Raw genomic sequence first — 26,409 nt, forward strand, 5'->3', positions numbered from 1 at the left:
ATCTACTGGAGTGAAGCATTACCTATCTTAACCATAGCATGGCAGATATCAGTGCCCTCTGAATTGGATATTTCGCACGAGTATTTCCCGACAGCTTCCCCACTGTCGCTGTTGAGAACTTCCAGGGTGCTGGAGAAGTTGGAGGTTTTAATGTTGTATTTGTACGAAGCCCAGATGGGTTTGCCGTCCTTCATCCAGCTGACGTAGATCCTCTGGCTGCCGGTAAACGTGCACTCCAGCGTCAGAGGGTGGCCGATTTTATAAAAGGTGTTTCTCAGTTTTCTCACAAATCGAACCGGTTCTAAAAAATCAATTAGTCATGATGGTGTTAGATAATATAAGCAGTGATGTTCAGGTTTATAAAGGACCTGCTGAATGATGTGTTATTAGAGTGCAAATGACTGAAGGTATGTTTTAAATCCCTGTTTACCTAGTTTGACATTAGCATGGCACACATCCCTTCCTTCGGCGTTAGAAATTTCACATGTGTATTTCCCAACAGCCTCTTCTCTGTCGCTGTTGAGCACTTCCAGGAAACAGGTGTCTTTGGTGGTCTTCACGTTGTACTTGTACGATGCCCAGATTAGTTTGCCGTCTTTCTTCCAGGTTATGTTGATTCTCTGACTTCCAGTGTACATGCATTTTAAGGTCAGCCTTTCACGGAGTCTGAAATACGTGTCTTCCAGCTTTTGGACGAAGCGAGCGGGCTCTGAGAGGAGTAATGGTGGGGTTAGTTGCATGTAAGAACACTTTGTGTTATGCTAGCAAGCAGGCATTAGTCCTGACTAACTGTAAATATTTTCTTATGCTGTCTTGATAGCAAACTACATTGCAGCAGAAGGTTAAGTTAATGAAATAAAAGCAGGTGATGTGTGAAGAGTTTGGATTTTACCTAGGCTCACTCGAGCGTGGCAGACGTCAGTTCCCACCCCATTCGAAATTTCACAAGTGTACTTTCCAGCTGCCTCTGGCCTGTCGCTGTTAAGGACTTCCAGAACGCAGATAGAATCAGTGGTTCTAACATTGTACTGATAAGACGCCCAAATCAGCTTGCCGTCCTTTTTCCATGTGACGTTGACCCTCTGGCTTCCAATGTAAGCACAGGCCAGTTTCAGCGGCTGACCGACTATGAAAGTAGTGTCCTCCAGCTTGGCGGTAAAGCGCACAGGTTCTGAGAGAAGCAAGGTTAATGTTAGAAATGTGCCAACTGTTATGCTGCCATGCAACTGTAGGCCTCTTAGGAAGGTTAATGTTACTATCAAGGATGAAATGAAAAATGTACTGAAACCCCCTAGTGGAGGATTTATTATTGTATGAGAAAACAAACTATAAATCACCAGCACTCAGTGAACTTTTCACTTTCATTATCCTGTAACAGAGAAGGATCTACAAACAGAAAGTAACAGGTATGGAAACGAGAATCACCTTTCACCATTATGTTACACCTGGCAGAGGCTGAGCCGACCCGGTTCTCTGCCTGGCAGGTGTACTCGCCGTGATCAAATTTGGTTGTTTTGATCAGTTTTAGAGTTGCAACACCGTTCGTGAAATCCATTGAGCAAACGTTCGACTTGCGCAGCTTTCCATCACCTTTGAACCAAGCTACAGAGATGTCAGGGGTCCCTGCAATACGGCATTTCAGGGTGACCGCATCACCCACGGTTAGTGCTGCTGGCTCCATCTTTTCGACAAAGTATGGTCGCTCTAAAGTGAAAGATGATGATGGTTTAGTACAACTACTGGTTTTGAGCTAAGTCAAATTAATGAATCAATGAATTATTGATGAATGATTGTATGAATTGTATGAATTGTATGTAAACTCATATTTATTTTACCTAATATTGACACTTGAGCTTCACATTTGTCACTTCCGACTCCGTTGTCTACTTCGCAAAAGTATCTACCGGCAGCCTCCGTCCTGTCAGCGCTAAGAACCTCCAGAATGCAGGAGGTGTCTGTCGTGATCACATTGTACTGATATGAGGCCCAGACGGGTTTACCATCCTTCTTCCAGGTCACATTTACCCTCGGAGTTCCAGCAAATGTGACCTCAAGCCTCAAGGGTTTTCCCTTTTCGGCGGATACGTCCTTCAGCTTCTTCACGAAGTGGACTGGTTCTAAGAGAGGTAATTCCAGGATCAGTTACATCAGATGTATTTAAAGAGCTGCAGAAATGGTTAAAAAAAGATTTCTATCATGCTAACAAACCTTTAACGAACAGATTAACCGTGCAGCTTTCCTTCCCTGCCTCATTAATGATTTGGCAGGTGTACTCTCCTGCGTGGGATTTCTCAACTTTGTGAAGCACCAAAGTAGCGACTTCGTTCTTCAGGCTGATCTCACAGCCCCGACCATGCTGCATTTCTTTAGCTCCCCTGAACCATTTGACCTTCAGTGGAGCACTGCCGTTCACTTTAGCTGAGAAAGACACATTTTTGCCGGGTAGTGTTTCCTTCGCTTCGGGTGATTCCACGAAATAAGGAGGTTCTGGATTCACATAAAAAAAGGATGTCATTAACTCTTTGTTATGAGCCTGGTCCCATGCTAACAAAAAGATCCTTGACTATTTCTCTTCTTGACTTCACATCTACTGACCTGTCACATTCATGGGAGCGCTGGTCTCGCTGGTTCCAGCAGAGTTTACAGCTTTACATGTGTATTTGCCAGAATCTGACATCTTGATTGTTGGGACTCTCAGTTTGCAGTTATTATCAGTGCAGCTAATGTCATAGTTTGGTCCACTCTTGATCTCTTGGCCGTTGTGGAACCAGGATGTTGTTAGGGGAGCGGAGCCAGCGACCTTACACTCCATCTCACCAGGCTTACCAACAACAAGGTGGGTGTCTCTCAGCTTCCTTATGAAGCTTGGAGGAATCAACTTATCTATTGTCAAAAAAGAACAAGTTATTATGCATTCTGAGCTATTCTTTGGAAAAAGGATCCAAATGTTTTAGTGAGCATGTGCACAGTGGCCACCAACCTGAAACAGAGAGCTTAGTTTTGCAAGAGGCCGTACCAACATGGTTTGTGACCTCTAACTTGTATTCTCCGGCATCTGCTTTATCTGCAGAGCGAAGCTTCAGGACTGCAACCTTCTTTGTGAAGGACATCTGATACTTGGCACCAGCAGAGAGTTCTTTGTTATCCTTGAACCACTGAACCTTCAGTTCTGGTGAGCCAGAAACTGTGACTTCAAGAGAGGTATTTTCTCCTGACTTCACGTTCAATGACTCTGGGCTATCCACGATAGCGGCGGGCTCTAGAAATTAGTTAAAAAAAGATATTGAGCTAAACAAATCCTGACACTGTCACTCAAGGTAATGTGAAGAAGTTTGGAGTTCTACAAACCTAGAACGGTCACTTGGGAGACAGACTCAACAACTCCAGAGTCTCCTCTCAGCTTGCAGGTGTATTTACCAGTAGTGATCGAGTCGACTTTAGGCACCACAAGAGTGACCACGTTATTCTCAAAGGTGATCTTCCTGTTATCACCGTCTCTGAGAATGTGATCTTTGTCCTGAACCCAGCACACAGTCAGAGGCTCGGAGCCTTTCACTGTCGCTGTCAGAGTCAGCTGCTGACCAACCTTGACTGATTGGTCCACCAGTTTCTTCACAAACGCTGGTTGTTCTGAATGATGATGGAAAGATCAAACGTAAGGAGAAGCAATCACACTAATGCTACACTTTGAGGAAATGGTCAGCGATCCTTTACAAACCTTTCAGGCTAACGGTGGTGCGACAGAATCCAGTTCCTACATTGTTGGACACTCTGCACTCATAGAGACCAGCGTCATCCAGCTCCAGCTTCATTATGTGAAGAGTGGCAGAGCTGGCTTCAATGACCATCTTATATTTCCTGCTCTCCTTCAGTGGCCTTTTGTCTTTGTACCAGTTTACCTGGAATGGTGGCGTGCCGTACACCTCACAGTGTAGGCTGGCATCTTTCCCTTTAATGCCCTCTACTGGGCTTGGGGTTTTAGTAAAAGATGGGACCTCTGGAAAATATATGAAGAGACATTAGCAGAAGTTTCTTGTAGAGGGTCATGCTTAAATTCAGTCCATGCTTGAAGAATCCATTCAGACGATGACAGAAGACGAAGGTCATTAGAGGTGAGAGGAACAGTTTCTTATGTTCATGCTATGTCTGGACTCGAGGTCTTATACTGAGATCAAAGAAACTCAACGAAGTAAAGCTTATGTAGTTCTTGAAATGCATGCTTCTAAAAAAAGAGGTAACATTCAGACTCATGCTATCCGACACAAAGGAGGACAAAAGACTTTATTTCACAGGAACAGAAGGTGGTGCTGTTGAGTTCCATGCTGAAGTTTTGAGACAAGGTTCCAAAAGCACTTAAGATTAAATCAAATTTCATAACCGGCATGATAGAGGATTTTCATTACTTCTTTTTCATGCTACACAAGTTCTGAGGGGACACAATCCATAAAATCAAACGTGTAGCCAAGATATAGTCTATAGCTGACCTTGAACTTTGAGAACAGTGCTGCAGCTTGCACTGCCAGCATCATTATGAGCCTCACAGGTGTAGACACCATTATCCTCGAACTTTGTGGTGCAAAGCTGGAGATATGCGGTGGAGTCTACAAACATTGTTTTATAGTTGCCTCCATCGGTTATCTTTTGGTCATTTTTGTACCAGCACATTGTCAGAGACTGTGCCTCCGTGGCCTTGCATTCGAAACGGTATCCCTCACACTGCTTCACAAAGGTAGTGGGAGGAAGTTTCTGGACAAACTGTGGTGGTTCTGCAAAGCCAACAAAGATCAGGTTATTATCAACTGCAAGCAACACATGAACAAGTCTGTGACGTATGGAGGTAATCCTGGAAAGAAAGAAATGTTAACAGGGTGAGTTTGAGAAAATGAAATGAAGAAAGAGGGGCTGGGAAATGGACAAAAAAGATGGAGTAAAGTTTGTGGTGATGGACAAAAAAAAGAAATGCCCGACCTTTCACCAACAAGTCTGCTGCACTTTTCACTGCGCCTGCTTCATTGCTAACTTGGCATGAATAAATCCCACTTTGCAGAGTCCCGACTGAGTGCAGATCTACAGAGGAAGAATACGTCTCCAGTTTAATTGTACAGGAGGGTCCTGTGATGAGTTCGGTGTCATCCTTGAACCATTTGACCATAAATGGAGGTGTTCCTTCAAAGTCACTTCTGAAGCACACAGTAGACTTTGGAATAACAGCCTGAGACTCAGGCTCAGATTTGAACCTTGGTGGCACTGAAACCCATACAGAAAGATTATTAAGATACATGACTAAAAGCAATTGAGTTGACAAGTTGATCAAGATGACCTTTGAATGCAAACCTTTAGCTGTAAGAACTCCATTGCACACAATGCTGCCTGCTTTGTTGGATACTTTACAAGAATATTCTCCGGTATCATCACTCTCTGTCAGTTTGAACTCCAGTGAGAGAGTATTTTCAATTTGCAGGAGCTTATATTTGGAGCTCTTGGTAATCTCTTGTTTCCCTCTGCTCCATTCAACAGACATTGGAAGAGAACCAGCCACTTTGCACTCCATGGTTACTACTGAACCCATGATCGCTTGAATGTTTGTTAATTTTCTAAGGAACACCGGAGGAATGACCTCCTCTGTTTGAGATGATATTAAGAGAAAATTAGATTCAAAGTAAAAACACAAGTCTACGTGTAAAAATGATGATTTGATTGTATTCTAATGGTAAAATATGACAAACCTAAAACAACCAGCAGGATTTTACAGCTGCAGGTCCCAACAGAGTTTCTGGCTTCAAACAGAAACTCTCCACCGTCTTCCAGCTGAGAGGTCGGTATGTTTAAACGGCTGAGGTTGTTTACAAAGTGGAGACTGTGTTTCTTCCTTGACTGGAGCTCTTTACCATCTTTGATCCATTTTACACTTATCTCAGGAGTTCCAGCTACCTTGCATTCAAGAGTAACAGGATCTCCACAAGTCACTTTGACTACCTCAGGCTTCTCTGTGATCGTGGGTGGTTCTACAACAGCGAAGAACAAAGTTAAGTTTACTTGTTGCTGTTAGAGCAAGCTCTTATGTTAAGCAAAAGCATTAAATTTGAAGCAGAGGTACCTTGCACTACCAGCTTGGCAAAGCATTTGTCCTGCCCGGCCTCATTAACAACATGGCATGTGTATTTTCCCATGTGAGGCGCCTCACAGACCGGGATCCTGAGTGTGGCCTCATTGTTTTGAAATGTTCTCTCAATCTTTGGGTCCTCTGGGATCCAGTTATCGTCTCTTTGCCACTGCACAGACAGAGGCTGAGAACCTTCCACCGTGCAGCGGAAGATAGCGGCACCTCCCACAATAGTTGAGACGTTTTCTATCTTCATATGGAAAGTTGGAGGGACTAATGCAAACAGAAGTAATCATTGTAATACCGGCGTACACAGCACTGCATGCCTAATGTATGTAAGTGAGATGTTTAGTAAAACCAACCTTTCAGAGACAAAGCTGCAAAGCCGGTACAACTTCCAACTTCATTTGCTACCAAGCACTTATAAGTACCAACATCGTCCGCTTTACAGTCCTGGATCTTCAAGCTCACATTGTCACTATCAGCAATAACATACTTCTGGCTGGATTTGATAGGCTTTCTATCTTTGAACCATGTGACCTTGAATGGAGCACTTCCTGTCACTTTGCAAGCAAACGCTGCTGTGGAGCCTTTTACAACTTCAAGATGCATGAGCTCTTTCAAAAAGGAAGGAGGTTCTGAAACATAAAACAGCAAATCAAACTGAAGCATCCTTTGATTTCTACTGTTGGCACATGTAAAATTATCTTGACTTTAATACTGAGAGACTTGAGGGAAACCAACCTTTCACTTCAAGCTCAACACCGCAACTCTCTGTGCCTGCTTCGTTGCACGCTTCGCAGATGTATTTACCATTGTCATTCTCACTAGCTTCACAAATCTCCAGGGTGGCAACAGAGTTGTAAAATGAGATCTTGTGTTTGACACTTTGCTGAATCTCAGCTCCATCTCTAAACCAGCGCACAGAGATCTCTGGAGTACCAGCTAACTTGCACTCAAACACTTTAGCGTCTCCTGATGCTACCACTGATACACCTTCAGGTTTTTCAAGGAAATATGGCGGCTCTGAAAAGAATACACAAGTTACTGGAGTATTTTCATCTCTTTAAAGTACATAAAACTAACTAAGGAAAGAGATTGATATACACCTTTGACAAAGAGTGCTGCCTGGCACGACGTTGAGCCCACATCGTTCTGTATTTCACAGATGTAGTCTCCAGAATCTGAGGTTTTGGCAAAGAAGAGCTCCAGTGTGCTCGAGGTGTTGTCTTTGATCACGGAGCAGTCAGCACTTGATAAAATCTCTTTCTTGTTTTTAAACCACTTGATCTTTAGTGGTGCTGTACCAGAGACCAGTACATTTAACTGGACCTTTGAGCCAGGCAACACATTTATGGATTCTGGCTTTTCAAGAATACATGGCGGTTCTGTTGGTGGGCAAAACCCAATTCATTACACATACAACATGATAAGGCCTTAAACTGCAGGAAAGCACTGAGAATGCAAGAAATGAATCCAAACCTTTGACAAACAACGTCCCCGAGCTCTGGGCTGATCCCGCCTTGTTTTTAGCCATGCAGGTATAAAAGCCACTGTTTTTAATGTCAACACAGCTGATCTCCAGGAAAGCAACATTTTCAAAAAATGTGCATTTGTGTTTCTCATCTGTACAGATCTCTTCCCCGTCTTTAAACCACTCTATCGTCATCGGCAGGGAGCCAGAGACGAGACACTCCAGATGAACAAACGATCCTCTGATACCTTCTGTCTCCTTCAGTTCTCTTGTGAAGGACGGTTTTAAAATCTGATCTATTATACACAGAATACAACAAACAGAGATGAGTGCTTTGTGCAAATCAGAGAGAGGAAAATGTGATAAAATATGTACTTCATCAAAAACTGACCTAAGACCGTCACAGCTGCTTCACAGGAACCACAGCCAGCTTTATTTGAAACCTCAAAAGTGTAGTCACCACTATCACTTTTCTCTGTTTTAACAATCTTCAGCACAGAGCTGGCGTCTGTGCCTCTTATGTTATATTTCTGGCCTGAGGTCAGCTCCTTTCCCGCCTTCGTCCATCTGGACTTCAGCGGTTTAGTGCCTGAGAATCTGCATTCAAGCCTGGCTGGGTCACCTTGAGTTACACTGATAGACTTTGCATGTTCTGTGATATTTGCTGGCTCTAGGATGACACAATAATCCAACACTGCGTTAGCTGCTACTATGAACAGGTATAATGCGACAGTTGAAACAAAAAGCTTGACAAATGAAGCGACAGCATTTAAAACAAGGAAGAGTCACATCCTACAAACCTGTCATTACGAGCACAGCGGCACAGCTGCGAGTCCCGGCTTTGTTCATTGCCTGACAGACATATTTCCCACCGTGTGATAACTGAGCATTTTTCAAATTCAACACGGCACATTTGGTTTCAGAGGACATCTTAACATGCTCATCCTCTGTGAGCTCATGATCATCCTTTATCCAGGTGAAAGTCATGGGAAGTGATCCAGATAACATACACTTCATAGAGATCTCAGATCCCACCATGCAGGACATATCCTCTAGTCTTTGAACAAATGATGGTGGTTCTAGTGAGAGAAGATCATACATCAGACTGCATGCAGTAGAAGGATTTACATTAACACAGATTATCCACATTGCAAACCATCATCTCCTGATCTAATAGGCTACTTTCTGCCAAATAACAAAAACAAGCTCAGCAAAAAAGCAACATGTTATTTAGAGTAAATGCCATGGTGCCTAGATTACATATTTGAAGAATCTGCACATTGATCAGTAGATAGTATAGACGCTGTCCTTGGACTAACCTTTAAGAGAAATCTGGCAAGAACAAGATGTCTCCCCAACATCGTTTGCAACAGTGCACTGGTATGTCCCAGCGTCTGCAGTCTCACAGTGTGAGATCTGAAGAGTGACAGTTTCATTCTCAAAGCTGATTTTATGCCTTGGGTCGCTTCTGATCAGCTTATCGTTGAGGAAACAGCTTATTTCAAATGGAGGAGAACCTGTTACGGCCCCTTCCAAGACAATGCAAGATCCTTTCACAAGCTCAGCCGATTCAAAAGGCCTCACAAACACTGGAGGTTCTATGAAAATAAAGATCAGTAATGTTATATTTAAAGGCAATGGAGGGTTGAGTGTTTTCAAGTCTCATGAGGCCAATGTGGTCCACAGAATTCATTTAACTGTTCACAACGTCTACATTACAAACTCTGCCCTCTCATTGGTCACTGCGTGAGTCAAGACACCAATGGAGTCGCACTGGTTCTTGACAATATGTTAGACACCAGTGGAGCGCACTGGTTCTAAGCACTGGAGGACAATCACCAATTTGTCTTTACACAGTTTGCAGTTATCAAACTAGCTATCAGATGATAGCTGAGTTCTGCTTTCTCTCCTTGGAGTGAGTTTGACTGAGCTTCACCAGACAATTACAGGATGGACAAATCGGACAACCCTTTAACACTCAAATTCCTGCCTGTAGGAAATTTAGAGGCGCCAATCAACCTGGACCTTAAAGTTGATTATGCAAATATAAGAAGTGTTCTGATTAAATACTACAGGGTGTGATCCCTCAGCACTAAATGAAGATAAGAGTAGTCCTCTGTATTGATAAGAAGCCTCCAGTTTTCCAGTTTCCCATCAATGTAGGCGTATTGAACGTGTTACAGAACAATGTGGACCATCGTAACATAAGCAGACTACTTAGGACTGAATTTACCTTTCATGGTTACTGAGCTGCTGCACTGGTCTCTGCCGGCCTCGCTGGATGCCATACAGACATAATCTCCACTGTCCTCTATAGAACAGTCGTCTACTTCCAGAGTTGCTATAGAGTTGTCGAAGGACATTGTATGTCTGTGGTCTGAGGCTATTTCTTCCCCATTTTTAAACCACGAGATGCTAATAACAGGAGTGCCCTGTACTTTGCAGGACAACTTCAGAGGCTGTCCTGTTTTCAGTTGCTGTGAGGGCTCGAGCTTGATTGTAAACGTTGGGGCTTCTGTAAATTAACAGGAACAGTTTAAACAAGAGGTTAAGGAAACGAAAGAACTAAACAGGGTATTAATGTTTTTTGAAAGAAAGACTGAAAGAGCACCTTTCACAAAGAGGTCTACAGTACAATCCACCTTCCCAGCATCGTTGGATACTTGGCATGTGTATCTAGCAGAGTCACTGGGTTTCACAGAGTGAAGCTCCAAAGCGCTTGAAGTAGCATCTTTCTTTATGAAACACTTCCCCCCTGTGAATATCTCTTTTTCCTCTCTGAACCATTTCACAACCAGAGGAGCTGATCCTGTGAAAGCTGATTTTATGACAACGTTTGATCCCGGTGAAGCGTCCTGGGATTCCGGGTTGACCGTGAACACCGGAGGCTCTGGAGTTATTTGGGAAGAAAAAGAGCACATATGTTCAAAGCCAAGGAATAGCTTTGATTAAGCAAAATGTCTGCCATATTCCTGTTAAATCTCAAGTAACATAACACCTCTGACCTCTTACAGACAAGGTACCACTGGTCTCTTTTTCTCCGGCATCATTCGAGGCCCGGCATTTATAAACTCCTCCATCTGTCTGCTCCAGGCCGGTTACAGTCACGGAGGCTGTACTCTCACTGACATCAATCTTATATTTTCCATCACTGTGGATTTCTTTATCGTCTTTGTACCAGGAAACAATCATCGGCTGAGACCCAGCAACTCTGCACTCCAAAGTAACATTACTACCAACACTTCCATCAACTTTCTTTAGAGATTTGGTGAAGGACGGTGGCACTGCACGATCTGTGAGGAAATAAGTCCAGCTCATTACTGTCAATAAGAGCCAAATCTCAAAGCTGTAATAAACTTGTATTCTGGGCTAACTGACCTATAATGGTGACTGAGCAGGTGCACTGGTCTTTTCCTACTTTATTGGACACCTCCATCATGTACTCCGAGGTGTCTCCTTTATCTGCTGAGAGAATCTTTAAGGTGGCAGTGTTCTCCTTCACAATCACTTTATATTTACGCCCACTCATCAGCTCCTTGCCATCTTTGAACCATTTCACTTTGAGGTCTGGGCTTCCACAGATTGTGCACTCCAAAGTGGCTGAATCCCCTGCAGTCACACTGATGGACGCTGCCTTCTCTACAATCCTAGCAGGTTCTATAACACAACATTGCATTTAGGCTTTAGGAACATGTGTTTCTGAACTTTTCTAATAATTCTAATAAACAGGGTTGTGTTCTAACCTTGAATGGTTAAGACAGCTTCACTTTTCTGCTGCCCTGCCTCATTTTCAGCAAGGCATGTGTACTTGGCCCCATGCTTCATCTCAACAGATGAGAAGGAAATGCTAGGGATGTTGTTTTCAAACGTCATTTTCACACTCGGATCGTCATCTCTGAGCAGCTCAGAATCTTTCAACCATTTGATAGTGATGGGGGCCGAGCCTTTGAGGGCTCCCTGTAGTTTCACTGTGGTTCCCAACACTGCTGTAGCACTCTCAATCCTCTTAGAGAACATAGGTGGCTCTGAAATAACAGATTTAGTAATAATATAAGTAACAAATGAGGACTACGATGGTTTTAATCAAAGAGTTTAAGTTCCTCTTTATTTTCTGACATCACTAACCTCTTTGTTTAGCTACTGACTTCGATGTTACTGACCCGACCTCGTTTGACACGACACATTCATATTCCCCAGTGTCAGCGCTCTCAAATGAGCGGATCTGGAGAGAGCTCAGCGCTCCCTGTGAGACTATGCTGTATTTGTTATCTGGGGACAGACGTTTCTTATTCTTTTTCCAGGCCACCTCGAATGGTGCAGAGCCTGAAATCTCACACTCCAACACAGCTACAGATCCTCTGACCGCCTCTATGGGGAGTAACTCCTTTCTGAAAGATGGGGGTTCTAAAGGAGGACATATCGCTTCGTTAGAAAATACCTTTTCTGACTGAATATTTGGTTCTGTAACAGAGGTACCTAAATCTACAAACCTTTCACTGTGACTTTAGTGCTGCAGCTTTCAGAGCCAGAGTCATTAAGAACCTCACAGGAGTAGTTTCCACTGTCACTTAGCATGACATCCTGTACCTCAAGAGTGGTGAGACCATCCTTCTGACTAACATTGTATCTGCCACCCGCAGAGAGTTTGCTGTCATTAAAGAACCAGCTGGTATGGAGTTCAGGGGATCCTTTGATGCTGCACTGCAGTCGTGCAGTGCTGCCTTGCTTCCAAACTGTGTTAGCTTCGAGCCTCTTTACAAAGACAGGCGGCTCTGGAGAGGTGTGAGGTTAAAATGAGCCATTTTAAAATCAAAGAAGATATTTCAAATAACAACCCAGCATTAGAAGAGGAGAAGTTAGAAAGTGCAGCTGATATCATCTGACACTGAACACCACAGAATAAAACAAGTTATTTTCCAGTACTGCAGATTTGCTAAAGCTTCAAATGCTGCAGTAGCCATGAAAAATAAGGACACAGCTCTTACCTTGTACTTTCACAGAAGTGGAGCAAGAGGCACTCCCAGCCTCATTTGTCACTGTGCATACATAATTTCCACAATCTTTCAGTGTGGTCTTTAGGATATCAAGACTCACTGTCTTATCCTCAAAAGACAGTTTACAGTCCGGAGACTGGTGGACTTTTCTACCATCTCTGGTCCAGGTGACATTTACTCCAGTGTCCTCATCCACCTGACACTCCAGGTGTAGAGGAGCTCCAACCACAGCCGCGACTGGACCCAGGGGCTTTACAAAGTTGGGCTGGTTAATAACACGCAGCTCCATGCTGCATTCAGCTGTCCCAACATTATTCGACACCTTGCACACATAAAGCCCCCTGTCATCTGGCTCAAGTTTGGTTATCTCAAGAGTGTGCTTATTCTTTTCACAATGGATCTGGTAGTGTGTGGGCGCTGTGGGTAGGGTCTGGTTGTTTTTGAGCCAGACAACATTCAGTGGAACAGATCCTGTTATTACACACTGTATCATTGCCCTTTTCCCAACATACATAGTCTGCTGTTCAGGTTTAGTTATAAAGGCAGGAGGACATAGCTCTATAAGAATTCAGAAAAAGAGAAACATATTAGTTGTAATATGTCATACTCTGTCATTTAACCTTAACCAAAACTTTCCAATAATCAAAAACAAACCAGCAGGGCAAAAAAAAAAAAAAAAAATTCAAAACCAATCAAACACAATGCAGACCAGCAACCAACAACAAAGTTATACCCTGTAGGAGAAAGAATCAACTACAGCTTTAGATTCAAGCTCCAATCAACACAAATATCAGATCCAACTCAACCAGCAGAGAGGAAGGAAAAACTCTTGTTCTTACCTGTCACGCTGAGAGAGGCGGAGCATTCGTCACTTCCATGCTGATTGGACGCCTTGCAGGTGTATTCACCGCTATCGTCCTTATTTGGGCTCAGAAGCTCCAAACTGGCAGTGCTAAAGCGACTGATAATCCTGTACTTGTCCCCCTCTTTGATGGGGTGTCCATCTTTGAACCACTTGAAGCTCACGTTGGGAGCGTCCTCAGTTTCACATTCAAACTTGGCAGAGCTGCCAATGTTGATCTCCACGGGGACTATCCTGTGCCTGAACACAGGTTTCACTGCGTTTTTGGAGAGAAAGAAATATATGATTAATGAAAATAACTTGTAAAAATGAAAGCAAATATTAATGTTTCCACTGCAAGTGGTGATGTGGTGCTGATGGAAGTGACACACAGTTATCCTGTTGTGACTGTAAAGAAGAGAAGGAATTAATTTGGGTTAAAGTGACTGGAGGAGGAAAATTGAAATGAAAGTGAAGATGGTAAAAGGATTCTGTGGAATGAAAAAGGAGAGAAAACATGCCAAAAGGAATGGACCAAGAATGAGGAATGATGGATGAGTAAAAATAAAGTCATTTTTTCCCTTGATGGTACAGAGGAATGGAAATAGAGTGCTACAAATGTGGAGTAAAGGATGACCTTGGAGGAGAAGGATGTCACTGATATCTGGTGAAACCTCAAACTTCTCATAATGGTTTGGCTTAGAAAACACTCACGCACTATGTTTAAGACTTTTTATGACTGACCAAAGTTTGTATAAATTTCGAGTTATGTTTGAGGTTTGCAGACAACAGAAATGGATCCACGTGTGTGAAGTTAGTTGATAATGATATCAAAGAATCGTCCATCATCAAACCTCTTGAGACCACAGTGAGTCTTGATGAAGTTGTCGTCTTGCCGGCTTCGTTCTCAGCCTCACAAACATATTCTCCTTGGTGCTTCTCCTTGACCACTTTTTCAATGATTAATGTGTATTTGTCATGGTCTTTAGAACACTTGAACTCTTTGCCAGATTTTACCAACTGGCCATTGAAAAACCAGTTAACTCTTGTGGTGTACTTAATGGTGGTGGTAAAAGAGGCCTTACCATTTTCCTCAGCACAAATGTCTTCCAGAGAATCAACAACAACAGGATAATCTAGAAGACTGTCAGAGGACTCACTTATCATGATAGCCTCTGAGAGATACTCTTCTCTGCTTTCTTTGTGGATGATAACTTCCACATGATGTTCAGCAGGAGTCTGATCCACAGGCACTAAGGCAGTCACTTCAGCAGCAGCGGTATGCCTCTCTGACCCGACTCTAATACTGCTCACCTGCTTAGACTCACGGATCTCAGAACAACTCTGAACTGATGCACTGTGGAAGGAAGCCACGGCTTCAGTTTTGACAGCTGCAGACTGAGATACAGCAGGAGGAAACCCTACTGCACTCTCTGCCACCGTCAAGGTGTCCACCACAGTCGACAAAACCTTTTTGGAGGGTGCTGAACTGACCAGCGCTCTCTGGGGCTTGTCGATCTGCATGGTACCTGGTTGTTCTGATGTGAGACTCTGCTGATCCTGGAAAACCATAGCCTTCAGAGCTACCTGGAGTTCAGACCTGAGGTCAGCTGTCTGAGGGTATTCTCCATCAAATGACAGTGTGATCTCCATTGGGGCACCTGGTGTTGTAATCAAGTATGTACATGTGGCCCGTTTGGGCTCTCTGTTAACCTTCACCTCCTGAACCTCCACTGCCTCTAACCTTCCCACGACATCGGCCAGTAACTCTAGCTGGTCACTGGCCACAGCAGACTTAAGAGCATCTCTGAGCTGATGGCGGAGAGGTAAACTGAAAGGCTTGGGAATCTGAATGACAAAGTTGAGTTCTTTGGGAAGAGTCTGAGTGTCCTGAGACTCATGAACAAACAGTACTTCATTAGGCTGCATCTGAATGCTGAGAGCTGAGCCCTCAGACTTATGCATCTCACAGGACTGCTCTCCGGTTATGACACGCTTTTCTTCCAGCAACACCGATCGTTGGACTGTCTGACCTTCCTGGATCTGAACTGCATAGTCCTGCTCAGCTGCTTCTAAGATAGAACAGCTTTCAGTGGCAACTGCCTTCTCCTCAATGAAAACAGGTTTTTTCGGGATCTTGGGCTCAATTCTTATCTCAGTTTTGAACTTCTCATCAGTTTGAATGCTAATGGTGTGACCCTCCTCCAAAGTCTGAGTGTCTGTGATACTTAAAGAGTGCATAATTCTCCAGTTATCCTCTTTTTGGACTAGGGCACGCTGCTGCTTGGCATCACTCATGAATGGTTCCTCTTTAGGCAGCTGTATGGGTTTGGAGGAGACTGCGAGGATGCTGGAAGGCCCGGGCTCAATTTGAAGCTTTGACTGAACTCCAGTTACAGAAACATCTAGATATTTGTGATACTCTGCTGTGATCTCTCTTCGCTCTTCTGAAGAAGCTGCATGAGTTCTAGCCTTTTCCTGCTTCTTGGCGGCCACCTGCTGGTCAGGTTTAGTGATGGTAAGTATGTCTTCCTTTGGTAAAACTGCTACAGAATGAATTGACTGGAGGTATTTAGTTGACGGTAACTCTTTCTTTGGCTGAACAGTTGTAGTATCAGTCTTTGCTGAGAACTCTGAGGTCATTTCACAAACAGTGGTCCTTTGCTCTTCTTGGGTGACAGAGTGCAGAAGTGTTGGACTCTTCCTTGCCTCTGCCTGCTTTGTAGATGGCTTTTCACTGCTGAACCTGCCCTCAGACTGTAAAATATCCTGCTCACTGATAACCTGCAGGTTCAGGACTCTTTCTCCCTCTCTCTGGGGCTGCAGACACAAAGAAGATGCTATGCCTGGAACCTGCCCTGCCTTTTCACCTTGGAGTTCATATCTCTCTTCAGCGGTTACAGCTGACTTATAAACTGTCACTTTGTCTGGGATGATACTCTCCTGTTCTGGTCTGTGTATTTTAAATGTCTGCTCCTTGGATAAAGCCACTCTATTTTCACTCACTGGTGCTACCACTGGTTTAGACTGCTCTCTCTCAATAAAGGGTTCAGTAGCTGAATCTAAATCTGACAAAGGCTCACAGTGTCTCTCTGTAATTGGTAGGTGCCCTGTAGATTGAGCCGAGTATAAAATCTTAACCCCCTCTGTGACTCTGAAACTCCTCTCCTCCTCTGGCCTGTGGGTGGCTTCAGAAGTTTCATCTAGGATAGCAAGTGTGGACTGGACTTGGTGACTGCTAATGAGCTGCCTGGGTTCTGTCGATGTCTTCAGGTGCTCTGTAGCCTGCTCCATTAAGGCCTCGGCTCTCACTGTGGAGAGGGGGAGGGTCTCTTCAGATGTGGCCGACAAGAGTTTCGAGGGGTGCTCTTTGGCAAATTCAAGTTCTACGATCTCAGGACTGAGAATCCGTTCAGAGTGCTGCTCGGTGATCTTTTGTTTCTCCTGGACTGAAGATAAGAAGGTTGACATGTGAAGCTGTTTCATAGGGACTGCTGAGACCTGAGGGGGGTGACTGGGAGCTACAGAAACCCTTTCCTGTATTTCATGAGACTGCAGCACTGCAGCCTGCTGGGTGAGCAGCTCTCGGTGAAGGGTGGCCGCAGAGATATCAAGCTCCCTGAGGGTTCCTGCCTCCTCACTGGGAATAATCTGCCTGTCTTCAGTGCTAATGGTGTAAATCATCTGATCAGACAGGGTCCTCTCAGCTAAGAATCTTGATTCTGTGGTTTGTTCAGTCATGGATATTTTCAAACCTTTGGTTTTCTTAACCATTGTGTGCTCTTCCTGAACCTTCTCCCTGCACACCAGTAGCTTGGCAGAACAAGAAGCCTCTCCGTATTGGTTGGAGGCTTTACAGGTGTAGACACCACTGTGCTCTTGTTTGACACTCTTTAAATTCATAAAGCCTGATCCATCTGGGTTGCTCACAATGATACAGAACCCACCAGGCTGAATGTGAAAGCTGCCTTTGAGCCACTGAATCTCAGGAAGAGGATCTCCTGTCGCCATGTATCTGAAGAAGGCCTGACTGCCTTCAAACAGCTGAACAGACTCAATATTTTTCATGAATTCTGGGGCTTTTCCAGCAGGTACAGAGGGTTTTCTGTCTACTGTTTCCTCTTTTTCTGGCCCCTTAACCTGAACATGCAGATGAGAGGTGCAGGTTGATTTGCCAAATCTATTACTGACAGTACACGAGTACTCTCCCTCAAATTCCCTTTGAACTTTGGCGATGACCAAGCTGAACTCATCCCGCTCGTGGATGAATGTATATACGGACGACTTTGTTATAGTCTGCCCATTGTAGAACCACTGAACAGTGGGTTTAGGGAAACCTGACACTCTGACTGTCAATTTAGCAGTTTCTCCAACAGTCACAGCTGCTGGAGAAAGTTGGCTGAGAAAAACTGGTTTTTCTTTCTTCTTCTCCAAATTGCTGGAGAAGCGTTTGGACTCAGGCTTAAGTTCAAGTGTTCTGGTTTTATCTGCTAGTTTGAGACCAGTGTAGTAAGACTCCTGGGTTTCCTCTTCCTCTGTGATGGTTGAGCTAGAGAAAGCTGAGTGACATAACAACATTTTAAAGGAAAGTGAGACCCACAGTCCAAAAACAGCGAACATCATTCAGGTAGACTCAGAGGTACAGTTAAAAGTTTCTAAACAACAGTTTTTGGGACAAATAGAACCACTTGTGCATATTTTAAAAACATATTATTTAGTCATGTAAAGCATCTGAAATTCAAAGTGAGACATCCAAACACACCTATAACCTTCTGAATCATGAAATACAACTTTTTATGTAACATTTCTTAACAGCCCAACCTGAAGAAAAGTCAAAACAACTCTCTGTTGGACAGAAACAATATTTACCTTTCATTTCTTCCTTGACCTGATCCGTAGGTTCCTTCTGCACTTCAGTTACTGTAAAGACACAAACATTTTCAAATTAATAACACTCCCAAAACTGCACATAAAGCCGCATATGGTGCAAGACTGTTAGAATCAGTGACAAGTCGTGCATCCATATTATCCATTTGTCTTCTCTTTAAACTTTTGGACATGCTTCCTTTTGGTCTTTAGTGTACGGCACTTGTCTTTTTTCAAAACTCTCAGTGATGTGAGTGTCCCTCTCTCTTTGTCGTCTAAAACAGAGGTTAAAACCTCGTTGAAGAGAAGCTGTCACCGTGTGAAGAAATGTGCCTCTGCTGGCTGTGTAGGTGGAAAGCAGTGTGGATGAGTGGTGGGCCAAACAGCCCGAGCGAGCAGAAGGACCAAAAGCATGCAGATGCCAACCTTTCATCACCGTGTTGCACTCAGCATCGTCAGCTGAGGTCACATTTTTGCAAGTGTAAGAGCCCCCTTGTCCGGGTCCCATATTGTTAAGATTTACACAGCACAAGGGGCCGTCATGTTTCAGCGAGTAAGACACAGAATCCTCAACATTCAACCGGTTGTAAAGCCAAATGAGGAACGGGGAGGGAACCCCCTTCATAACGCAATACAAGGAGCCGCTGTCTCTGTTTGTGATCAGAAGCTCAGGCGGCAGTTTGATCAGGAACTCAGGGAAGCTGGAGAGACGCTGAGGCTCCACGTCAGGGAAGTACAGGTGCCTGATGAGGCTGTAAGGTCTCTGGGAAGATGGAGGAGATGGTCCAGGCTTGTCCACAACCTCCTGCTTTTCTTGGTTGGGGGGGTCACTAGGGGTCTCCCTGTCTGCCTGAGACACTTTACGTACAGAATCGGTGGGAATGGGGGTTTCTGCTTTGAGATTTGCTTCTTTAGCTGGGTGAGAATAAAGTTAGGGAGAGGAATTAGGGGTCAGAGTTTCAAAGGCTATGACTCCAGACACTAAAGGGGTTAGTGGGATGTATGGATGTGGTTAGTGAGAAGCTTGGAACAGCGGGAGACTTGTTATTGTATTACATTTTAACAGGTTACAGGCTAACAGGACATATTAAATCATGGGAGGAGGGGGCGAAGCAGGAGGAGCAGGTGGAGTGGAGGATGGACCAAATGGAGAGACAGACTTGGAAAAAAAGAAAGATTAACCACCTTCGACAGTCAGCTTGGCAGAGGAGCTGTTCTGGCCGTGTTGGTTGGTGGCGGTGCAGCAGTACATGCCCTGATCCGCCATGCCAACACTCTGGATGATCAGAGACAACAGCCCCCCCATTTGAGAGCTCCTCACCCGCTCCGTGTCCACCAGACTTTGGCCATTGTGATCCCACACTACCCCAGTGAAGGGCTGCCCTTTGAAGGAGCAGCTGAACTCAGCCATCTCTCCGCTTTTCACACGGATGTCGCTCATTTCCATCAACAGTTCAGGTCTGGTCGAGAGTTTGATATCAAAGATGCTGTCAGAGCTCATCTCCAGTGTGCTCATACTCTCCATCTGAATCTCAACAGTCCTCCAAGACACTGAGGAACTCTCAGAGACCGACTCAGAAAACTCAACCTTGTGGGAAGTTTGTCCCACAGACAGAGAGCTGAAATGTTCACTCTGAGTCTCAGCGACAGTGCTTGACACACTAGCTAAGGCTTTTTCATCTGGGCAACAAGAAAGAGTTAGAAGAAGAGTTAGGTCAACACATCATTCTGCTGACTTCTTCAGGTTACTTGAGTAAAAACTGGTTTGACAAGAGTGCAGCCAGGGTAGAGCGCTGCGGATCAGTGACCATCAGTGAGAGAGTGGACAGTGGCTGTTTCCGCTGTCAATCATGCAAGCTTGATTGGAGACAAAAATCAAAATCAAAACCAGCTATTGGATTATGTCAGTGCCTGAGAGTGAGGAACCTGGAAACTTAGATTGCCAGAGTTCAGCTCTGTTTAGAGCATGCTGCATTCCTCTGAAAGAAAAACTGATGTTTCAGAATAAAGGCATCAGGTTTTAAGAGCTTGAATAAAGGACAGACGTGCATCACAAAAGAGTAACCTAAATGATCATCATGTTTGCTGTCAGTAAAGATGTGAGAAAACAGCCACAATAGACAACAGGCTTCAGTTCTGAGTGATGAGTGTTTGTCTTGCATGCTCACAAACACTATAATATCAGAATGAAAGGATTCAACATTTTTCATCGGCTGATCTGGGAGGCTGTCTGCATCAAGTTGTTATCAAGGAGAAGGGTTTCAGTTGGACCTGTGACAAGAATACTTTTTGGACTTTGTTATTGTGAAGAAAAGAAAAGTTTCTCGAAGTGAAGTTAAGAAACTAACCTCTCTAGCTAACAAACAAGCCTCTTTAGCTAACAAACTAGCCTCTTTAGCAGCTGATCTATGCAGTTTGGTCTGGAGAAGTAATTTAGGTACTTTTTAACTGTTGTATTGCAACTTTAAATGAATGGTTCTCTAAAAACGTTTAGCTTGATAGTAACTGTGAGCAACTGTTTCAACATTTGGGAAAGATTTTCTCTCACCGAAGCAGCATGCAACTTCCCCTCTATGTGCTAACCTAATTTAAACCCTTCTAATCTGATACCCAGTGGCTGTGGACTAGCTAATGCTAGCTTTCTAGTAACACTCAGTGTTTACATGATTGTGTTAATGAATTTTATTTTATTTAGTGGCATTTCTAACATACATAGTGGGCACAAAGAGGTTACTGGCCCCTTTGTTGAACTTGACATCATGGCAGTCAGTTAAAGATGCCATACAGATTTTTTTTGTGAGAATATGATGAATCCTTAAGCAGAAACCTAAAATCTTTATGTTAGCTGGAAGCTATCCCAGGTCATCCTAACTTTCCCCTGCTAAACCCAGTGTTTCTCTCCTACCAAAGTCATATCATGCAGTGAACAGTAGCCTGAAAACATCCATAACACTTCAACCACCTGAAGTACTCACCATCGATATTCAAAGTGGCAGCACTTGTGGACATTCCTGCTGAATTTGTGGCCACACATGAATATTCTGCTTCATGGCTGGCTTGAACTTTGGAAATGTCCAGCTGGCAGATGTCACCATAATGAGACATCCTAAAGATGTCCGACTGTCTGATCTCTCTGTCATTACAGAACCAAGAAACCTGCAGATCTGGAGACACAGTGTTCAGTCAGCATCATGCACAGCACATGTTGGATTCTGTCAACTACAGTCCCCAGAACACTGGGAGCTTCAACTGTGACAGGATTTATTTCATTTTAAAGTGAGAGGTGGTCCCTACCTTCCCCAGAGATGGTGCACTGGAAACGAGCAGGATGACCCTCTGCAACCAGGATGTCCCGCATGGGAGCCAAAAGGACTGGAGCAGAGATCCGCACAGTTTCGACCACCTCAGGAACTAAACGACAGACGAAATCACAAAAACATCAATATGCTTTGCCGCAAACTTAATACCTTATATAAAACCTTAAAGAAAAAAGCACATTCCACCATGCCAAACCTTGCAGTGATACATTTCTATATTTACCTTCCACAGTGAGAGGGGCGGAGCTTGTCGCCTCTCCATAGTCGTTCTTGGCTTCGCAGCTGTAGACGGCAGCGTCTTCAGGAAAGACTTCGAGCAGCATCAGTGTGTGCTCATCCGCGTCATGGAGGAACTTGCACTTGTAGCTGGTGGACAGAGCCTGAGAATCTTTGTACCAGAAGACCTGAGGCAACGGGATGCCGCTCACCTGCACCGAGAAGCGAACTGATCTACCTGATGTTGCGGTCTGGGGCTCCATATGGCGGACGATCTGAGGAGGCTCCGGCACTGGAAATAGGACAGAAGAAGCTTTTTATCAAGATCTCAGGAAACATTACGTCAGTGTTTGCAGAGTTTAAATGATTACATAAAACATAAGTAAAGAACAGAATTAATATAGAGTGAATATGTTTGATTAGGAGTGTGAACTGATTGTCTCTGTGACGTCTCTTACGTTTAACATGGAGGTTCATGGTGCTCCTGTTCTTGCCGGCTAAGAAGGTGTACTCGCCGGCATCACTTCTGTATGTCTCAGAGATGGTGAGGCGGTGCAGCTTCCTGATGGTGGCGTAGGTGAACCTCTCCTCCATTGAGAACTGGATCTCCACCCCGTTCCTCAGCCAGTGACCCTCCACGTCATCCTCGTTCACCTCGAACTCAAAGGTTGCCCTTTGTTTCTCAACAACCTGCAGAAACACAAGATATTGGTTTAAAGTGAGAATGAGATTCTGGCTGAAATCTGCTGATCTTTGGTTGGAACATACAGCAAACTAAAGAATATGCAAAAGCTATGGATTACTTTTTTATACATTTTAGAGGTTTTAATTTGAAATCTAATTTATGCTGAAAATCCAAAGAAGGAAGTATTTCCAAATCTTCAGTCCTGTAATAGATGCTGGATGACTATAAAATCTTACAGTGATGTCTCTGCTGGCGGGCTCTGAGATTTTGACGTTCCGTCCCTCCACTGCCAGCCGGCCCATTGACATGCTGGACCCGGCGACAGCGGTGTATTCACCGGCATCAGACAGACGGACAGACGGCAGAGCCAGGCGGTGCACCAATTTATCTGAGGTCATTTTATATCTGCAGGAAACAAATAAAGATAGTATAGAACACTGAATCAGAGATGTTCTTTGTTTGCATGATGTGTGATGTATAATCTTTAAACTACTGTACCTGTCGGACATCTCAAGCTCCTGACCGTCCTTCATCCACATCACCTGGATATTAGGTTCGGAAACTTCACACTCAAACGTCGCTCTCTTTTTCTCTGTGATCTTCAGGTCCTTCAGGTGTTTGGTGAACTCAACAACACGAGCTGTAGAAAACACGGAGAATGAACGTGTGCACCAACAAGGTTCTATCAAGGCTTGGTGGAAAAAAGCTACAAGGAAAAACAATCTTACCTTCAACATAGAGTTTGGCTGTAGTGACTGCAGAGCCGGCCATGAAAGTGTACTCAGCGCTGTCTCCGAAGTGAACATTCCTGATGCTCAGAGTGTGACTGAGCTGTTTGCAGCGAGTCTGACATCTGTCCGTGGACCGGATCTCCACGCCATTCTTCAGCCATTTGTAGTTGATTCCTTCGTAGTTGACGGTGACCTCGAAAGTGACCGTGTCTTTTTCCTGAGCGTTCAGGTTTTCCAGCATTGTGGTGATGAGGACGGCTGGTAAGCAACAAAAACTAACGGTTAGTTTATTGAAACCTTGATATGGCCATTAATCTTTAAAAAATGCAAAAAGGCCTTAAAAATCAAGAGGTCTTTTGTGAAATAGACAACACAATCATGAATTTAATCTGAAATTTAAAAATCGGTTCTCCTTGTCTGGAGCTTTAAATCTCATATGATAAAATGTGTTATTAATGGTAGCTAAGGAAACAATCTTACGGCTAACGGTTAGCGTAGCCGACACTCGGTCATTCCCGCAGACGAAGGTGTACTCTGCGGAGTCATCCCTGCTGGTGTTGATGATCTTCAGCTGGTGGAGTTTCCCTTGAACCACAATCCGGAACTTCTCGCTCATCTCAATCTCCACACCGTCTTTCAGCCAGGTGGACGGCACGTTGAAGTGAGACACTTCACACTCGAGTGTGGCCACCTGAGTCTCTGGGACCTCCACGCTCTTCAGGGGTTTGGTGACGCGCAGAGCTGAGGGTAAAATGTCCTTATTAATATATCTTACATACACGACGGCTTTCCACTACAAAAGATGTTTGTCATTTAATAAACTTACACTCCACAGTGAGGCGAGCGATGCACTGAAGGTGGCCCACCACAGCTGTGTACTGTCCCTCTTTACTGTTGTCCACATCCTGGACAATCAGTTTGTGGTTCTTCTTCTCAGACAGCATCCTGTAGTGCTCGTTGGGCCTCAGCTCTGTGTTGTTGAACATCCATTTCACAGGGATGTCGTCCTCAGAGATGCCCACCTCAAACACGGCAGTTGCACCCAACAGAGATGTCACATCCTTTGGCTTCTTCAGAATCTTGAGGGCTGTAAGAACGTTTATTTTGTTAATGTTTTACTTCTGGCTACTTTATGAGAAATCTGACATCTTGTGTTTCCAATATTTTCGAACGATCAGTTGTTACTTACTTTCAACGTTAAGCCTGGCATTGGCTGCCAGTTTCCCCAGTTTAAAGGAGTAGACAGACTCATCCTGTGTGGTGCAGTTCTTGATCTTCAGGGTGTGGACTGTGCCTTCAATTGTGATCTCATATTTATTGCTGTTCTGGACCTCCACACCGTTTTTGATCCACTGTGCTCCCCTCACATCCTCATGGGTCAGCTCCAGGCTGAACACTGCTTCCTGAGTCTGAACCACGTTCAGGTTCTTCAGAGTCTTCTTGATCTTCACAGCTGTGGAGAAATAATCCAATTTCAGTAATCTGTATCAGTGGATAACAACTGACAATTCAGTTGCTTTAAACCTAGGAGATCAAATCGCCATTGGGATGATCGGGTATTTCCCAACAAACCACACTACAATTAGCTGACTTTTAGCTTTTTATTTTATAATTTGAGTAAATACTTTTGGTAAAGATGATGGATAACCATCCTACTATCTCTTACATCTTAGTGTATCTAATTTCTATCTTGGATTTTCCTCCTCAGAGTCCATATTTCCAAGTTCGCCAATACTGTTTTTTTGTGGGTGTGTCTTATTGGTAGGCAAGTAAACTTGGCAAAATAATCCAAGTTTGGTTTTCAAATTCAGATTCAGCAACATGACAAAACTGACACTTTAAAGAAATGCTCAACTGATAAGTGTTGCCTATACTGCAGATAAATAGTTCCATATTATAAAGTACCTGAAAATCAATTCTGATACCTCAATGTGTTTTTCATAAAGAATGTACGTGGACCTACCCTCCACTTTCAGGGTGGCTGAGGTCATGGACGTAGCCACCTGATAGGTGTACTCTCCAACGTCTGTGGCTTTGGTGATATTGATGATGAGGCGTCTGACGGCACCGTCCACCTCGCTTAGCGTGTTCTCGTTGAAGTCAACAGGTTGTCCTTCTTTCAGCCACCTGCCCTCAGCGGAGGGGTTGGCAACCTCACACTCCAGCACCGAAGTCTGGGAGTCGGCCACCACCAAATCCCGCAGGGGCTTTTTAATTGCTCCACCTGGTGAAAGGAGACAGTTGTTGATTAGTCCAGTCGGCACTGAAATGTGTTTCCATATGATTCTTTTTATTTATACTCAATTTGATCATTTTGGCTAATCTTACCTGAGACTGTGAGCGAAGCACTGCTCATCTTCTCACCAGCAGCAAACATGTACTCGCCCTCTTCATCCTTCATGGCGTTCATGACAGTCAGGGTGTGGCGCTTGTTCTTGGACTCCATCTTGTATTTTGCGCTAGCTTTCAGTGGCTGCCTCTTGAAGGTCCAGAAAGCATCAATACCCACGTGAGAAACCTCGACTTCGAAAGTGACATTCTCAGACTCTGAGCACTCCTTGTTCGACATTGGTTTCAGGATCTGGACAGCTGTTGGGTCGGAACAACAGTTAGAGTCAGTTAACTTATTATCAACAAACTGTCTTCCGCATTCAGAATATCAAACGTCTGCAGTCAAAGAGATCTGTTTCTGTTGGGACATCAAACATTTTTCTCAAGGGTTGAACATCTCGTAATTTTCTTGGTTTTAGAAGCAAATCTAATACAGGTTATCATGTCATTTAACTTTGTCAGAACAAGGCATATATGGTTACTCATCTTATTTAAAACATAGGTAATCTTTCCTTAAACAACTTACTCTGAACAGAAAGCCTGCAGCTGGTATCAGTGCGGCCGACCACCAGTTTGTACTGTCCTTCATCGGAGGCATAGGTCCTGTTGAAGACCAGACGCTGCTTGGCTCCCTTAGCCACCATCTGGACGCGATCACTGGGCATTTGGAGTTTGTCATTGTGGTACCATTTGACTGAGGTGACATCCTGAGCAGAGATCTTGGTCTCCAGAACAGCTTTGGTTCCTTCAACGGCACTTGTGTCCTTCAGTGGACTCAAGATGCCGATTGCTGAAACACAAAATTAAATGTGTAAGATTTTGCTTTGGCATAATGAATATTTCAGGAGAAA

General features: G+C 44.1%; 1 protein-coding gene across 1 annotated transcript in view; it reads right to left on the minus strand.

The window, feature by feature from the left end:
- The window catches only part of LOC132987190 (titin-like), a 169,636-nt gene that overhangs the window by 122,167 nt on the left and 21,060 nt on the right, over positions 1 to 26,409 (minus strand). The window contains exons 26-72 of the mRNA XM_061054087.1: positions 26,085 to 26,348; positions 25,556 to 25,816; positions 25,191 to 25,451; positions 24,417 to 24,680; positions 24,054 to 24,314; positions 23,708 to 23,968; positions 23,225 to 23,485; positions 22,995 to 23,136; positions 22,733 to 22,901; positions 22,270 to 22,501; positions 21,819 to 22,103; positions 21,573 to 21,689; positions 21,254 to 21,442; positions 19,464 to 19,958; positions 18,705 to 19,193; positions 18,282 to 18,332; positions 13,411 to 13,689; positions 12,563 to 13,129; positions 12,068 to 12,349; positions 11,703 to 11,981; positions 11,321 to 11,602; positions 10,956 to 11,234; positions 10,583 to 10,870; positions 10,189 to 10,467; positions 9,811 to 10,092; positions 8,897 to 9,175; positions 8,378 to 8,656; positions 7,969 to 8,247; positions 7,586 to 7,873; positions 7,213 to 7,491; positions 6,848 to 7,129; positions 6,466 to 6,741; positions 6,098 to 6,376; positions 5,727 to 6,005; positions 5,335 to 5,622; positions 4,969 to 5,247; positions 4,485 to 4,766; positions 3,719 to 3,997; positions 3,349 to 3,630; positions 2,981 to 3,259; positions 2,596 to 2,883; positions 2,209 to 2,487; positions 1,836 to 2,117; positions 1,426 to 1,704; positions 893 to 1,171; positions 431 to 709; positions 23 to 301 (exon numbers count right to left, since the gene is read on the minus strand). Coding sequence (XP_060910070.1) covers positions 23 to 301; positions 431 to 709; positions 893 to 1,171; positions 1,426 to 1,704; positions 1,836 to 2,117; positions 2,209 to 2,487; positions 2,596 to 2,883; positions 2,981 to 3,259; positions 3,349 to 3,630; positions 3,719 to 3,997; positions 4,485 to 4,766; positions 4,969 to 5,247; positions 5,335 to 5,622; positions 5,727 to 6,005; positions 6,098 to 6,376; positions 6,466 to 6,741; positions 6,848 to 7,129; positions 7,213 to 7,491; positions 7,586 to 7,873; positions 7,969 to 8,247; positions 8,378 to 8,656; positions 8,897 to 9,175; positions 9,811 to 10,092; positions 10,189 to 10,467; positions 10,583 to 10,870; positions 10,956 to 11,234; positions 11,321 to 11,602; positions 11,703 to 11,981; positions 12,068 to 12,349; positions 12,563 to 13,129; positions 13,411 to 13,689; positions 18,282 to 18,332; positions 18,705 to 19,193; positions 19,464 to 19,958; positions 21,254 to 21,442; positions 21,573 to 21,689; positions 21,819 to 22,103; positions 22,270 to 22,501; positions 22,733 to 22,901; positions 22,995 to 23,136; positions 23,225 to 23,485; positions 23,708 to 23,968; positions 24,054 to 24,314; positions 24,417 to 24,680; positions 25,191 to 25,451; positions 25,556 to 25,816; positions 26,085 to 26,348 — 12,993 coding nt within the window. The remainder of the gene's footprint in view (positions 1 to 22; positions 302 to 430; positions 710 to 892; positions 1,172 to 1,425; positions 1,705 to 1,835; positions 2,118 to 2,208; positions 2,488 to 2,595; positions 2,884 to 2,980; positions 3,260 to 3,348; positions 3,631 to 3,718; positions 3,998 to 4,484; positions 4,767 to 4,968; positions 5,248 to 5,334; positions 5,623 to 5,726; positions 6,006 to 6,097; positions 6,377 to 6,465; positions 6,742 to 6,847; positions 7,130 to 7,212; positions 7,492 to 7,585; positions 7,874 to 7,968; positions 8,248 to 8,377; positions 8,657 to 8,896; positions 9,176 to 9,810; positions 10,093 to 10,188; positions 10,468 to 10,582; positions 10,871 to 10,955; positions 11,235 to 11,320; positions 11,603 to 11,702; positions 11,982 to 12,067; positions 12,350 to 12,562; positions 13,130 to 13,410; positions 13,690 to 18,281; positions 18,333 to 18,704; positions 19,194 to 19,463; positions 19,959 to 21,253; positions 21,443 to 21,572; positions 21,690 to 21,818; positions 22,104 to 22,269; positions 22,502 to 22,732; positions 22,902 to 22,994; positions 23,137 to 23,224; positions 23,486 to 23,707; positions 23,969 to 24,053; positions 24,315 to 24,416; positions 24,681 to 25,190; positions 25,452 to 25,555; positions 25,817 to 26,084; positions 26,349 to 26,409) is intronic.

Source organism: Labrus mixtus, chromosome 13 (assembly GCF_963584025.1).
Source record: "Labrus mixtus chromosome 13, fLabMix1.1, whole genome shotgun sequence".
Taxonomy (NCBI): Eukaryota; Metazoa; Chordata; class Actinopteri; order Labriformes; family Labridae; genus Labrus; species Labrus mixtus.